Source organism: Grampus griseus, assembly GCF_964374135.1.
Source record: "Grampus griseus genome assembly, chromosome: 11".
NCBI classification, from domain to species: domain Eukaryota; kingdom Metazoa; phylum Chordata; class Mammalia; order Artiodactyla; family Delphinidae; genus Grampus; species Grampus griseus.
In genome coordinates this window covers 97633419-97646419 of record NC_139005.1, presented here as the reverse complement: position 1 = coordinate 97646419, position 13001 = coordinate 97633419, and the positions used below count along the sequence as shown (strand labels likewise).

Sequence of the window (13001 nt, the reverse complement as noted above, 5' to 3'; positions counted from 1 at the left end):
GCTTTTCAATGAGTACACTTCTGAACTGTTAAGATTTCAAGCCGCAAATAATCAGAGGATAAATGTGCAATTTTTTAGTAAACGGATAAAAAAAATAAGTGTGTTTGCAAACAATGCACAAATAAATACACACATTAAAAACGGCCCATTCGGCTTTCAAACACAGACCCGTGCTGCCCACGATGCGCTATCCGTGCAGAGAAATGACGTGGAATAAAATCCCCAGCACCGCTATCCCTGGGTGATGGGATTACGGATGACTTTTATTTGTTTTGCTTATCTGCATTTTCAGACATTTCTACAATGAGCCTGAATTACTTTTTTAATTAGAAAAGCAAATGAGAAGAGTTAAAGAAAGAGAAAGGAATGAATGCCATCGCCCAGGGGTCTGAGAAGCGTCAGCTGCGCATTAGAGAAATCGGCACTGAGAACACAAAAGACGCCAAATTCAGGCACGCAGTTAATCCCGGGAAAATTATATTTTGTCTTTAACGCTTGCCGAGCACTCGAAACATATTTTCACGACGGTGCTTCCGCTCTGAGTGGGGGTGGGGAAGTATACTTTCTATACTTACTGTAGGAGAAATGCTTTGTATGTATTCATTAGAGGGATATTAGCAAGCACTCGCTAGATGCCAGCCGCTGCGCTGCGTGCAGGACGGCCACCGACAGCAGAAGCAGGGGGGGCCGGGACATTCCAGACTGAGGGACCCGTACACGCACAGGCTCTTTGGTGAAGGTGCGATGGCATCTTGGAGGGTGTTAAGCTTGAATTGTATCCCCCCGCCAAAAAAAGATGTGTTGGGATCCTAACCCCCAGAATCTGTGAACGTGAATTTATTTGGAAAACCAGGGTCTTTGCGGAAGTCCTCACGGTAAGATGAGGTCATTGGGGTGGGTCTTCATCCAACGTGACTGTGTTTTTACAGAAAGGGAAAATTTGGATACAACACCCACAAGGAGGCCGAGATCGGGATGAAAACATCTAATGACCCAAGGAACGCTAAAAATTACCAGCAAGCCACCAGGAGGTGGGGGAGAGCCTGGAACAGATCCCTGCTCAGAGCCTCAGAAGGAACCAGCCCTGCAGACACCTTGATCTGGGACTTCCGACCTCCAGAACTATGAAGACATAAATGTCTGTTGTTTAAGGTACTAGCTAAGGTAGCCCCAAGAAATTAAGACAGAGGGTCTGGGGGAAGGCCAAGATGGCTGGGGCTGGGGCTTTCCTGGCTGTGGGATGGGCATTCCTTGTTAGACGAACGCACTTTGTTCACACGGCCCGCCGGGGATCAGAAAGCCGGCTGAAAATGACACCGGACAAAGGGTCCTTCAGCCCAGAACACAGCTTACCTGGGTCTCTAGTTCCGTCACCTCCAAATTCAGCTTGTTCAGGTGCTTGTTCACAAATGTGATGAGAGACTGCAAAGCAAAGAGACACGGGAACCGTGAGCAAGAGATCCAGCTCCCACGTTGGGGGACAGATGTGACATTTGCCATCACTGGCTTTACGCAACGCTTCCATCGTCTCCTCTGTTTGCTAAAATAAAATGCTCGTGTTTAAAGCGAAATGTTCTTACAATAACCCTTGGTTTTAATGGGATAATGCCTAAATCTATCCCAGCTGGGGAAGAAACGTACATCTCTGTTCCCCAGCCCATGTGCACACACGCAATCCACACACATACCACATTTAACAACCCTACAGAAGAATAATCAGTGCCCTCAAGAAGGATATAACTGTCAGGGGGAGATAAATGCTTAAATGTAGGCTAGATGTAACCCTGAACTACAAAAGACTGAGAGAGAAAGGCTGCCTGGGGCCACACCCATCACAGTGTCAGTAGAGGATGAAACGCCAGAGATTTTCTGAGCCCTGGTTTATACGTACATAGGGCCACTGGCTTCTCCTCTCTGGCAAAAGTTTAAAACTTGCCACGTGTAACTTTTCTCGGTAATCAAACCCAACTTTCATGGAAACTCAACCCCAACCCCACCTCTGCCTACCCTGGACATGATGTCATCCCTTTTTCATTCCACCCAAATCTACCCTGTGCCAGGCACTTTGCTTCTTGCTAGAGACACGAGACAGTAACTAAGACAGAGCCCCACCCTGAAGAGTCCGAGGCACAATTCTCCACATACACACCCAGCGGAGGCCACGGAGAATCGAGAGAAACGGCAAAGCCCGTGAAACACACAATGGCGGGGCGGGGCGGGGCGGGGGGTGTTGATGAGAAGTGCGTGGGTCCCTGGAAGATGTGGCACGGGGGGTAGCATTTGAGCTGGGGGGTGAGCCAAGTGGGAGATGAGAGTGTGGGGAGAGGGCAGAGCAGCCACCCAGGCCACGTACACACGTGCGAACCCTCCGGCACCTTCCGGCTGCGGCTGGATGTGGGCGGGATGGGAGAGAGTAGGAGGGCATGACCTTGGAGGGACCTGGAGAGGTGGACGGGAGCCCCGAACACAACAGTTCCCAGTGTGGGAGTGGGAAAGGGCCAGACTGGAAGCAGGAAGCTGTCGGGCAACTAAAGGATTTTGTCTTGGTCATTGCTGGGGTCCCCCCAGCGTTCCTTTTCAAAGAATAAATCAGCATCAGATCTACCGAAAGACAACATTACTCCACATCACATTCAACTCCACCTAGCAACTATCTACTTCGAGCCAGGTCCTCGCACAGGGAGGTCGCGTCGTATTCTCACAGCGTCTGCCTCTGTCCTGACAGATGGGAAACCTGCCGCGAGGGGTTATAATCTGCCCAGGTCACACAGCCTGTAAGTGGGCGGAGGGGGGATCGTGGCAGGTATGAATCCTCTTCTTGTGCATCCACTGAATACGTTCCGTCAGGTTTCTGGGGGTCGGATGTGGGCGGGTCGGGGGGCAATGCTCTGAGGCCCCAGGGTATGTCTCTCGTGACCCGAGAATGCTAAGACGGCTCCGCCCCAGAAGGACCACTGGGATGGTTCTGCCAGCCTTTTGCAAAGTGCTTCAAGAACTAACAATCTCATTGTCCCAGCCTGGACCAACATTTTCCAAACATGGGTTCCATGGGAATTTAATATGTTCTATCCCCAAATAAATAAACAGATCTCACTACGGACAAACATGCTTGGAAAATGCTTCCTACTAAGCCCCCTCTTGGAGAATTGCAAAGCATGTCAGCATATTAAAGGCTCTGAGAAGTCCTGCATTAAGAAACCTGTGTGGGGAAATTGTCCAAGACAGACAGCTCTCTCCCCAGGGTTAAGGGCTCAGACTTTATAGGCTCAGATCCATCCCACTGCTGCCTTCCTGAATGAGAGGCCTACAGATGCTCAGATAACTCGATGTGCAGCGAGTCTTGATTCTTTTGGACGGAGAGCAAGGCTTCCGGGCAGATCCCCTTGGAAGCTCGCTATTCCCCAGCCTGACTCCGGAGCCTCGTTCACACGGTTTTGTCCGGTTTTGTCCATCCGTAGACCGACCAGCAGGCTGCCTGGGCTGAGGAAGGGCCTCTCCTCTGTGCTCCCGTCTGGGAGAGACGGGCCAAATGCAGCTCAGAACAGCTCTGCTAGCAACGCCTGCTCGTTTACCAGACACGTCGTGAATGCGGCTTCAGTGTAACGAGGCCAGCCCGAGCCAGCAAGCTGACACGCTGAAAAACATTTCCACATTGAAAAAAAGCCTCGATTCGGAATGAACCGCCCCCCGGTGCCGGTGGGGTAATTCACTCCACAGCAGCGGGGTGGGTGGGCAGGAAGATACCCAGGAGCAGAGATGCTGAGTTAAAAGGTGCTAATTTTATGCACTGCAGTTACGCTTTTGAATAATTACACTTCAATCCATGTGGCAAACATTTCAGAGATTTCAAACCTTTTCCCACCTTCTTCCCGGCATGGAGTGTTCATGCCGTGAGAAAAGCCCAGGGACAGAGAGAAACACAGCTGGATAGAGAGCTCACCTTCTTCACGACACTGAGCTTGTCCGGGGCGTGGTCGAACAGCGTGTCAAAGGCGTCCCGCTCTGCAGAGACACAGAGAAGGGTTTAAGGAGACACCCGTGCTGCTCTAATCCCCACCCGCCCGGGGGCCAGGCAGCTTCTAATCCCTCTGATGTTCAGCCTGCCCAGAATCCTTTGCGTTCCTGCCAGAACCGAGGGGCGGGTGCTGATGAGAAGCAAAAGCAAGGAAAAGATGCTCTGAAGGGTCCTTCTAACTTGGTTTCTATCTTTCAACCTACAATACGGGGGTAGCGTTTGGACAGCTGCCCCCATCACATCCTAGGACTTGAGGCGTCCTTGCCTCTCTCCCTTTCCTCACACTCCTTGTCTTATTGGTAAATCTTATCAGTAAATCTGACCACCTCCCCCACTGGTCATGGCTGCCAACCCCATACAAGCCCTATCTCCCCTCACCGGGGGCGGTGGGCAGCTACAACTTCCTGCTGAATCGGTCTCCCTCCTACACTCCCAGCCCCTCCCATCCATTCTCCCTCGCAGGCACAGTGAGCCCCTTAAAGTGTAAATGGATCATTTCTTCCCCACCCCTGCCCGGACTAAAACTATCCACCAGCGTCTCATCACTCTCAGGATAAAATTCACTCTCTCTCTCATGGGCCCATAGGGTCCAGCGAGCTCAGCATCACCTCCCCCTGCAACACACTCGCCCTCCCTGACCTCACTCCACCCACCAGCTTGCCCCTGCTCCTCCATCACACGCCCACCGCAGGGCCTTTGCACCTGCTGTTGACCAGCCTCACCGCCATAGGTTGCTCTGAGATGTCACCTCCTCTGAGGGGCCTTCCAGGACCATCTGCTTCTAAAGGAGCACCCCACTTCTGCTATCTGTCCTCTTACCCTGGTGCAATTTTCATAGCACCTATTCGCTACTTGAGAGCACATTTTATTTTTCTTTATCTGCTGGACTGTCAGCTCCTTGCAGGCCGGATCACTGTCTCACTTGTTCCCTGCACTGTGATCAGCCCCAGAACAGTGAAGGGCCCACAGCCCGTGCTCAGAACAAAGGAAAGAGCCAGGAAGTCTGCTCAGGATCCCTCTCCAGCTGTTCCCCCCGGGGTGTCCACCTCTGCTGGAGTACCTGCAGGGCCTGAAGTGACCCGTTCCACCGTGTCCCAGGGACCTTCCTTCTGCCAGGGACCCAGACCCACTCTAACTGCCACGCCTGGGCTCAACCATGTCCTCCAAATTAACACAGGATCAGCCCCTTCGCTTTCAGTGGTGAGGTCACGGGAGGCCGAGGCAACAGAGCTCTCAGTGGACAAGACAGGAGCAGGGCTGGCTGGGGGCCGGGGGCCTGGTTCTAGCCAGACGCTGCCACGGCGGGTCACGTGGGGGCAGAGCCCATTGTGCCCTGGAGCCCAGGCAGGAGGGCTGAGGTCTCCAGGGTGGATACAGCACTGTGGGGAGTCGCTGCCAGGCCCGAGGGGCTGGGGGAGGAGGGCATCTGGAAGGCCCTGGGGCCCCCACTCCTGTCCTCAGGAGCCACCCATCCCCCCAGGCTGCCTGTGGGTGGTATCTGCTCAGACGACCTCGGCCAGCAGAGACGCCCTCTATTACTTGCTGGGGCTTGGACCCAAACGCTAGCATGGTGTGCTGGGGCGCTGGGGTAGGAAGACCCCTCCACGTGTCTGGAGGGGGCTGGAGCCCAGAACCAGAGATAACCCAGGGCCTGCTTCAGGACAACGCTGCCTGACCCAGGGAGAGGGGTGTGGGGAGAAATGGCAAAGAGCAGGCAGGTCGGGACTCGGTGAGCCGGAGCTGGGGCTTCCGAAGGAGGCATCCCAGCCACTCCCCCGAGGCTGCCCCAAAAGACATGCCCTCAGCATCACAGGCCAGGGCCCCGGCAGGCGGCTCACGCCCTCGTCCAGCCCAGACCAGGTAGCCGCCTCCTCGGCCTCGGGGGCGGGTGGCAGGAAGGAAGGTGAGAGGCAAAGAGGAAGGCGTGTGTGTGCGGTGTGTGTGGTGTGCGTGTGGTGTGCACACACACGTGTAACACATGGGTGGGGAGTGCGTTCGGGAGAGGGGCACGCCACTTTTTCACCTAAAGGCCAACAGCGACCAAGAGGCCCGGCCCCGCAGAACGCCCTCATCCAGCTTGCCTACCGCAGCAGCTGTAAATTATTTTTATAATCCTCTAAGCCGGATTATACTCAAAAAGACAGTCTGCTAAGAGCGGGGGAGAAAAGCTAAATCTTTACAAAGCAAAACACAAACTCTGAATGCAGCTTAAGAAAACCCCCAGGAGGAGAGCAGCCTTGACGTCAGCTGGGTGGCAGAGTCAGGGCGGCAGGGCAGCCATCGCAGGGACTGGAGGCCAGCGCCCCTGCGCCCCGCTCACCTGCGCCCGGGGGACTAAATGGCATCACGGCCGGGTGTGTGTGGCCTTGGGAATGAAAACAGATACAGCTGAGAGCCTGGTGCCCGTGACGTAGGCAAAGCGCTTCCCGCCATGAGGCCCGAGTGAACAGTCCCGAGGCTCGCTGTCAGTGTAAGAATTAAGCAAGATGGTGAATGAAGGGCCAAGCCACTGCCGGGCAGGTGCGTCACCGATGCTCAGTTCACTGATGCCTTCTCATCCTACCCCGCAGCCACAGGGGTGAACAGGGAGCCATCCCGCCCCCGGGAGGGGCACAGGCTGGGGGAGACAGTACAAAAGCACGGGTACCACAAAGGCCTGCAAGATGCAGAAAGCGGCCAGATCAGCCAGGGGCCCCAGTGGCCACCCAAGGTCAACTTTCAGGGCCGCTTAGTTTGCTCCAAACAAAGGGGTTTTTGATTGAGTCAACGTTTTTTAAGTTGGAAGATCTGTCCAAAAGTTCTGAATTTCTGGACCCTCTTGAAGAAATGGAAGCTGAGGCAACAGTGAACCTTCTTCCCCGCTCTCCCCAGATCAATGAGCCGCCCGTGGAAGCGGGGGCACAGACTCCCCCGTTTGCCCCAGACCCCGGAACTCCCCACCGCACACAACACGGGGGCTGAGGGCAGCCCTTCATCGTTCGATATTCCAGCCACTTCCCTCTTCCGTGTGACCGGCCTGCTCTCTGAGGCACCTGAGCCTGGGGACGTGGACACAGGCCCGGGGTCAGAGGAAGGCTTCACACGGGAGCCACGACGTTTGAGCCGGGGCAAGAGAAGGAGCAAGGGCGTTCCAGGCAGAGGGAGCAGAAAGCCAAGAGTGGGTTCCAGAGGGTGAGGCCTGCGGGGGCGGGGGGAGGCTAAGAGGGCTGGGTCCCTCGACAGGGTGAGCAGCTGTGGAGGGTGGTGACCAGGAATGGCGTGATCCAGCTGCGGTGTTAGCAGAAACGGGGAGGTGCGATGGGGAGAGACCAGGGGCTACAAGGAGACCAGGAAGAAGAGGAAGAAAGCTTCTCCTCTCTTCTCCCCAACTTCCTGAAGCCCGGGAGGGGGAGGGGCGCCTGCGGAGGAGAGGCAGCCGGCAAGCCCGTTGCCATGGAGATCAGGCTGCAGCTCCCCAGCTCCCCTGGGGAGAGAAGGGCCTCGCATCCACTTCAGCCAAGACAGTGATGCCAGCAGGAGGCGGGGAGGGGGAGGGGGGCTCCTGGGGGAGGTGCAGCGTGGACCCCCCCATCCCCCACCACCGAGGCCGAGAACTCGGCTCCTAGTGAAGCTACCCGCCCCCACAACCCCTGCCCCGGGCAGACATTAGCCAAGCAAAGAGGGTCTGCCTGTTGTTTCGGAAGCTTCTGGAACATGTGCAGCCCAGGGCTGGGGCTGCACTCGGGGAAGACATGCTCCAGCCCACAGGATGCTTACAGCTCAAGGAGCCACATGTGAAGGGAAAGAGCGAAGGGCCAAGCGAGGGTCCCCGACTGTCCAGACCCCCTGGGCCTGGCAGGCAGGGCGCAAAGCAAAGTGCTCCCAGTGAGCAAAGAGACGAACAAAGAAATCATTAAGCAGGTGGGCGGGGGGTGGCAAGCCAGGGGACGGATGGTGATTCAGGCCGGGGGCTCAGGGAGGGCCTCCCTGGTAAGTGGAGCTGGAGATGCTGAGGGAGTGAGCCACGGAGGGATCTAGAGGGAGAGCATTTCCGGCCGAGGCTACTGAGAGTACAAAAGCTGGAAGGGGGGGCTTCCCTGGTGGCACAGTGGTCCAGGAAGATCCCACATGCCGGGAGCAACTAAGCCCTCGTGCCACAACTACTGAAGCCCGCGCGCCTAGAGCCCGCGCTCCGCAACAAGAGAAGCCACCGCAGTGAGAAGCCCGCGCACCGCAATGAAGAGTAGCCCCCACTCGCCACAACTAGAGAAAGCCCGCACGCAGCAACAAAGACCCAGCGTAGCCAAAAATAAACAAAATTAAATAAAGAAATTAAGAAAAAAAAAGCTGGAAGGGGGAGCCCCGGGGTGCTGTTGTGGGTGACAGACATGCAGGCGGAGGAAGGAGGGCAGAGAGGAGGGGTGGTCTAAGGGGGTCTGGGAGGCCCCGGCAAGGGCTGCGGCTGTAGCTTGCGGCAAGCTGGGGGCAGTGAGAAGATTGAGGGGTGCAGAGGAACCAGCTCGAGGGACCATCGGGGGGAGGTGATGGGGTCCGACCTCAACCTCAGCAGGGCCGTGAGGCTCTGGGGGCCCCGAAGGCTGCCGCGGGAAAAGGGCCAGCGGAAGCTGCCGCATATCTGGGTAACCAGGAGGCCTCGGGGCCTGTGTCAGCAGAAGCCAAAACTGGGGGCAGATGAGTCGCCTGTCACCCACTAATTACCTGTTTGCATTTCACAAGCATGGGTGGCCTCGAATGTTCTGAGAACGACTCCCGACTCCTCGGCTTCTCAGGGTGTCACAGCCCCCCGACGCTCCACCGTCTCCGGTGGCTCTCAGAAGGAGCCGCCCCCTGGCCACCAGACCCTCAGGGGCCCCTTCTCAGGGCTGCCACGGCCTTCCTGGCCGAGCTTCCACCCCTCTGCACGGGAGGCCGCACGTAGCCCCCAGCTGAACTGAGTCTCCCCGAGCCCCCAAACCTCAAACCAGGCCCATGACGCCCAGGGAAGTGAAAACACACAGAAAACGAAGCAACACTTAAAGATGCTCCCAGGGCCCCACTCAAGTCACCTCTGGGCCTCTACAGGCCACGGGCTCTGAGCCCCTCCATGCAGAAAGGACAGGGAAGCGACAGAAGGGCGCTCCAGGCCCCCCTCCCAACGGGCCCCCACCCGGACCCAGGGCAGGGCCAGGCCGCCCACGTCGCCCACTCCGCGCGCCCCATGCCGCCCTGGGAGCTGCCCTCCCCACCCTGTCTGCGCCCTCAGCAACTGGACACAGGAGGCTTCCTTTCCTCTCCCTTTTAAAATGTTTTTTAACAATAAAGCCATTAAAAAGAACTGAATTGCTACTTCAAAAAAATAGTGAAGACTGCATTTGCCCAGCACGGCTCAAGAACTACTCAAGGACATTCAATTGCTGCATTTTCTCTGGTTCAAGACCTTTGAGAACTAAAGAGCGGCATCCCCTTTGTACACGAGGGGCAGCGGTGGCATCCGTCCCCATAATCGCCATGAGGTCACAGAGGCCCCGTGGCCAAGCCCGTGGGTGCCTCTGGGGTGCACCCCTCACCCCGAGGCCCCCGCAGCTAGGGACCAGCTCCAGCTGGCAGGCTCACAAGGCATGGGGGGGAACTTCTATTTGGTTTCCACTTCTCCTTCTAACAGCCACGCTCCCCTCTCTGCTCCCTGGAGAACACGGTATCTGGGGGGGTGGAGCGCTTCTTGTTTTGTAATATTCCCCAAAGCGGTGAGCCTGGCACAGGCTGCTTCTTGCTGTGGCCAAGAGCTTGGGGCTTCCCATCCCTAAGGGCCTATACACCGCCACAAGCGGCTCCTTTATTTGCCATCCCTCGCTGAGATGAAGATGGGGTCGTGGGCCTTTAACGGGGCAGGGAACAGTTCTTTGAGAACAGCAAGAGTTTATTATTACTAACGGTAACAGTAATAGAGAAACCAACACGAATAGAGAGAGAGTCGGGCCCTGGGCCAAAGAGAGTGAACAGTGATTGTCTCACAAAATCCTCTCAAGAACCCCGAGGTCCCATCTCACAGATGGGGAACAGAGAGGTGAAGGAGCAGGCCAAAGGTCACCCAGCTGGGACCAGAGCCAAGGCTGCCTGACTCTAAGGTCTGTTAAGCTGGAGGTTTTAAGGTGGAAAACTATATACGAAAATACATCCCATAAGGAAGGTCCCTCCCTCCGGCTAGCTGACTATGCTCTATATTCACTGGGACATCGCCACCCTCCCTTTTATCCTGGTTCACTCCCTCCACCGTGCTTTGCTTATCCCCGCCCAGGCTCCCACAGCTCTGAGAAGCAAACCACATGCCAAAACCCACCCGGGGCCCTGCTGCCCCTGTGTGACTTCCTGGGGCAGCCCCACAGTGCCCGGCGACCTCAGACTCCCCAGCCCCTCTCCCCAACCCCTGGGTTACTTACCAAACCGACCCATCATCAACCTGCAAACAAGAACAGAGAGGACCATCAGACGGGCTGCTCAGAACCCCGTTTAATAAGCAGCACGGTAGAAGGTGGTGGAGGTGACCGGCAAGTCGGAGCCCCCTACTGCCCAGTCGAAGGGTTGTTTATATAAACGTAAGTCACATTGTGATAAATTCTCTCCCGCTCTAATTACAAACGAGAGGGGCTTATGTGGATTCTCACTGTTTGCACAAGACCTGCAGCAAACAGCCATGATTATTTAAACCACCCTTTAATGCCATTTGGGGGCTGTTTAATCACGGGAGTGGTTAACGCAGAGAGCATTTTAGCAGAAAACGGGTCTTCCAGCACCGTGAGTTTAAACCTTGAGTTTAAACTTTAAAATACAAGAGTGCAGATTACCCAGAGGTCACATTTCTGAGAGCGAGCACGATGTACTTCCAAGGAATCACAAAACTAAAGGAGGCTGGAGAACCACAGGCTGGGCCCTGATTCAAGGTGAGAGCTGAAACCACGAAGGACAGGCGGCTGCTTCCTCCTTGAGGATCTGAGATCACGAATGCCCTCTGTGTACTAGCGTCCTGAGAGGCAAAGAGACCTTTGCTTGATCCCCAAATCCCTCTAGACTCAAGTTCTTTGCCTCCATATTATTTAACAAAGAGTCTCTCGAGCACCTACTATGTGCAGGCCACGGAGATACAGAAATAAACACCGCATGGCCCCGCCCGCATGACGCCTGATGGTGAGAGAGACTCATGAGCCCACATTTCCACACAGCCCTGCGTGCACCAGAAATCTGACATACAGCAGATGCTATAGGAACTAAAAGGAAGGCAGCCACTCCTGCTTGGCAAACAGGGAGGGCTTCCTGGAGGAGGTGACCCATAGGACAGAGCAAACCTGGAGCTCGGGAGACCAGGCAGGAGGCTGGTCGGCCTCTGCTGGAAACCTCTCTCCACTATGACTTCGGGGTGCTCCCCCACCCCTGAAATTTCCTGAGGGTCACATGACACTTCCCACAAGGCCCCTGGGTTGGGTTTCACATTTCTACAGACACAACCTCTCTTGACAGCTAGACCACCAGCCCTCAAGGAGGGGAACTGCATCCTCTCAGCCTCTGGGCGTCCAAGCAGGCCCTCTGCCCGGGTGCTGCTGTGAATCGTTGAGGCCACGCTCCCAGGGGCTGGCTCTGGTGACAGAGCTCCTACTGCCCCCCGCCACCCTCTCAGGGCTCCCTCACCCTCTGCGAGACCGGGAAGGCCAAGCACAGCCTCTTCCCATCGCTGCACAACCCCCAACATGCCCCCCACCACGGGCCTGGCCGTCGCCCCCTTCGGTGGGCCATCTGCCTTCCCCCTCCCATCCAGGGTGACCACTGACTTGCTCTGACCCACAGAAGGTGGGGACACAGCATGCGGGGGTCCAGGGACCTGCAGCTGCCCTCTCACTCTCTGGGGACCCTGTGGGTACCAGGGAGGAAGCCCAGAGAACGAGAGACACAGGGAGGGACAGTGGCCCCCACCGGCCAGCACCACCCGCAAGACTGCTGACCCCCTGTCAGCAAATAAAATGACCGATGTTTTAAGCTCCTTGGGTTGGGTGGTTTGTCACACAATGATGGGTAAGTAAGATGCCAGTGCGCCCCTGACTCCCCCAAGCCGCCCTCCTCCTGCTCTTGAATGGGCCGAGCGGGCTGCCCGAGGCCCCCCCGTGCCGGGCTCAGAACCACGTCCCCCTCCCCCTCCCGTGGGCCTGGAACAGATGTGCGCACACGTCAGGCCGCACGCCAGGCCGCACGTCTCTCCCATCTACCTGACAGCTCCCACGCCAGGAGCGGTTTCCTGTGTCAGCTCGCTTCTTGAAAGACCATACATGAATTCATGACACAGTAATTAATCACTCCGTGAACTGAGCAGGTGGGTGAGCTCAGACGATCCATTTTTAATGCTCTGTTTCATCTGAAACAGGTTTAGTCGGGAGGCACAAAGGCAGTGAATTTTAAGGATACTTCACAGGGTATGCCTCCTAAAAACCACACGCAAAATAGAGCCATCTGATTTGCTATTTTCAACAGATCTGAAGCCTTTTAGACTTCTTAGAAATTGCCCTCTGGCCTTCTCTAAGAGGCAAGGGACGGCTCAGGACTATCTCATCAAAGGAAGATTCTAGTTTAGAGGCGTGGCTCCCTCCCCCTGACGGGGCTAAGACAGACGGCTAGATGAATCAGGACAACAGTTCCCTTGGACCATTCTAAACACCCCTCCCCCACCCGCCTCTCAACATTCTTAAAGCTCACCTTCCAAAATAAGGAGTGACAGTCCAAAGTCTTTGGAGAATAACTTAGTTCCAACATTAAAAACTTCGAAGTGTTTAGCATACCTACCATATGAAAGTTCACTGTTTTAAACTTCCCCTCATCCTTTTCTTCCTTATAAGAGATTCTGAGTGTGCTCAGTTACATTTTTCTTTGTTTATTATTCCCGGTCTCTTTCCAGAGAAGATTTCAGGCAGCGTAAATAAGTTCTAATGCCTATGTCACACATATTTGATCATTTTTCTATCTGGGA

General features: G+C 55.7%; 1 protein-coding gene across 1 annotated transcript in view; it reads right to left on the bottom strand.

The window, feature by feature from the left end:
- The window catches only part of PARVB (parvin beta), a 114337-nt gene that overhangs the window by 13161 nt on the left and 88175 nt on the right, over window positions 1-13001 (bottom strand). The window contains exons 8-10 of the mRNA XM_082665313.1: window positions 10432-10451; window positions 3941-4002; window positions 1354-1422 (exon numbers count right to left, since the gene is read on the bottom strand). Of these exons, the coding sequence (XP_082521439.1) occupies window positions 1354-1422; window positions 3941-4002; window positions 10432-10451 (151 nt within the window). The remainder of the gene's footprint in view (window positions 1-1353; window positions 1423-3940; window positions 4003-10431; window positions 10452-13001) is intronic.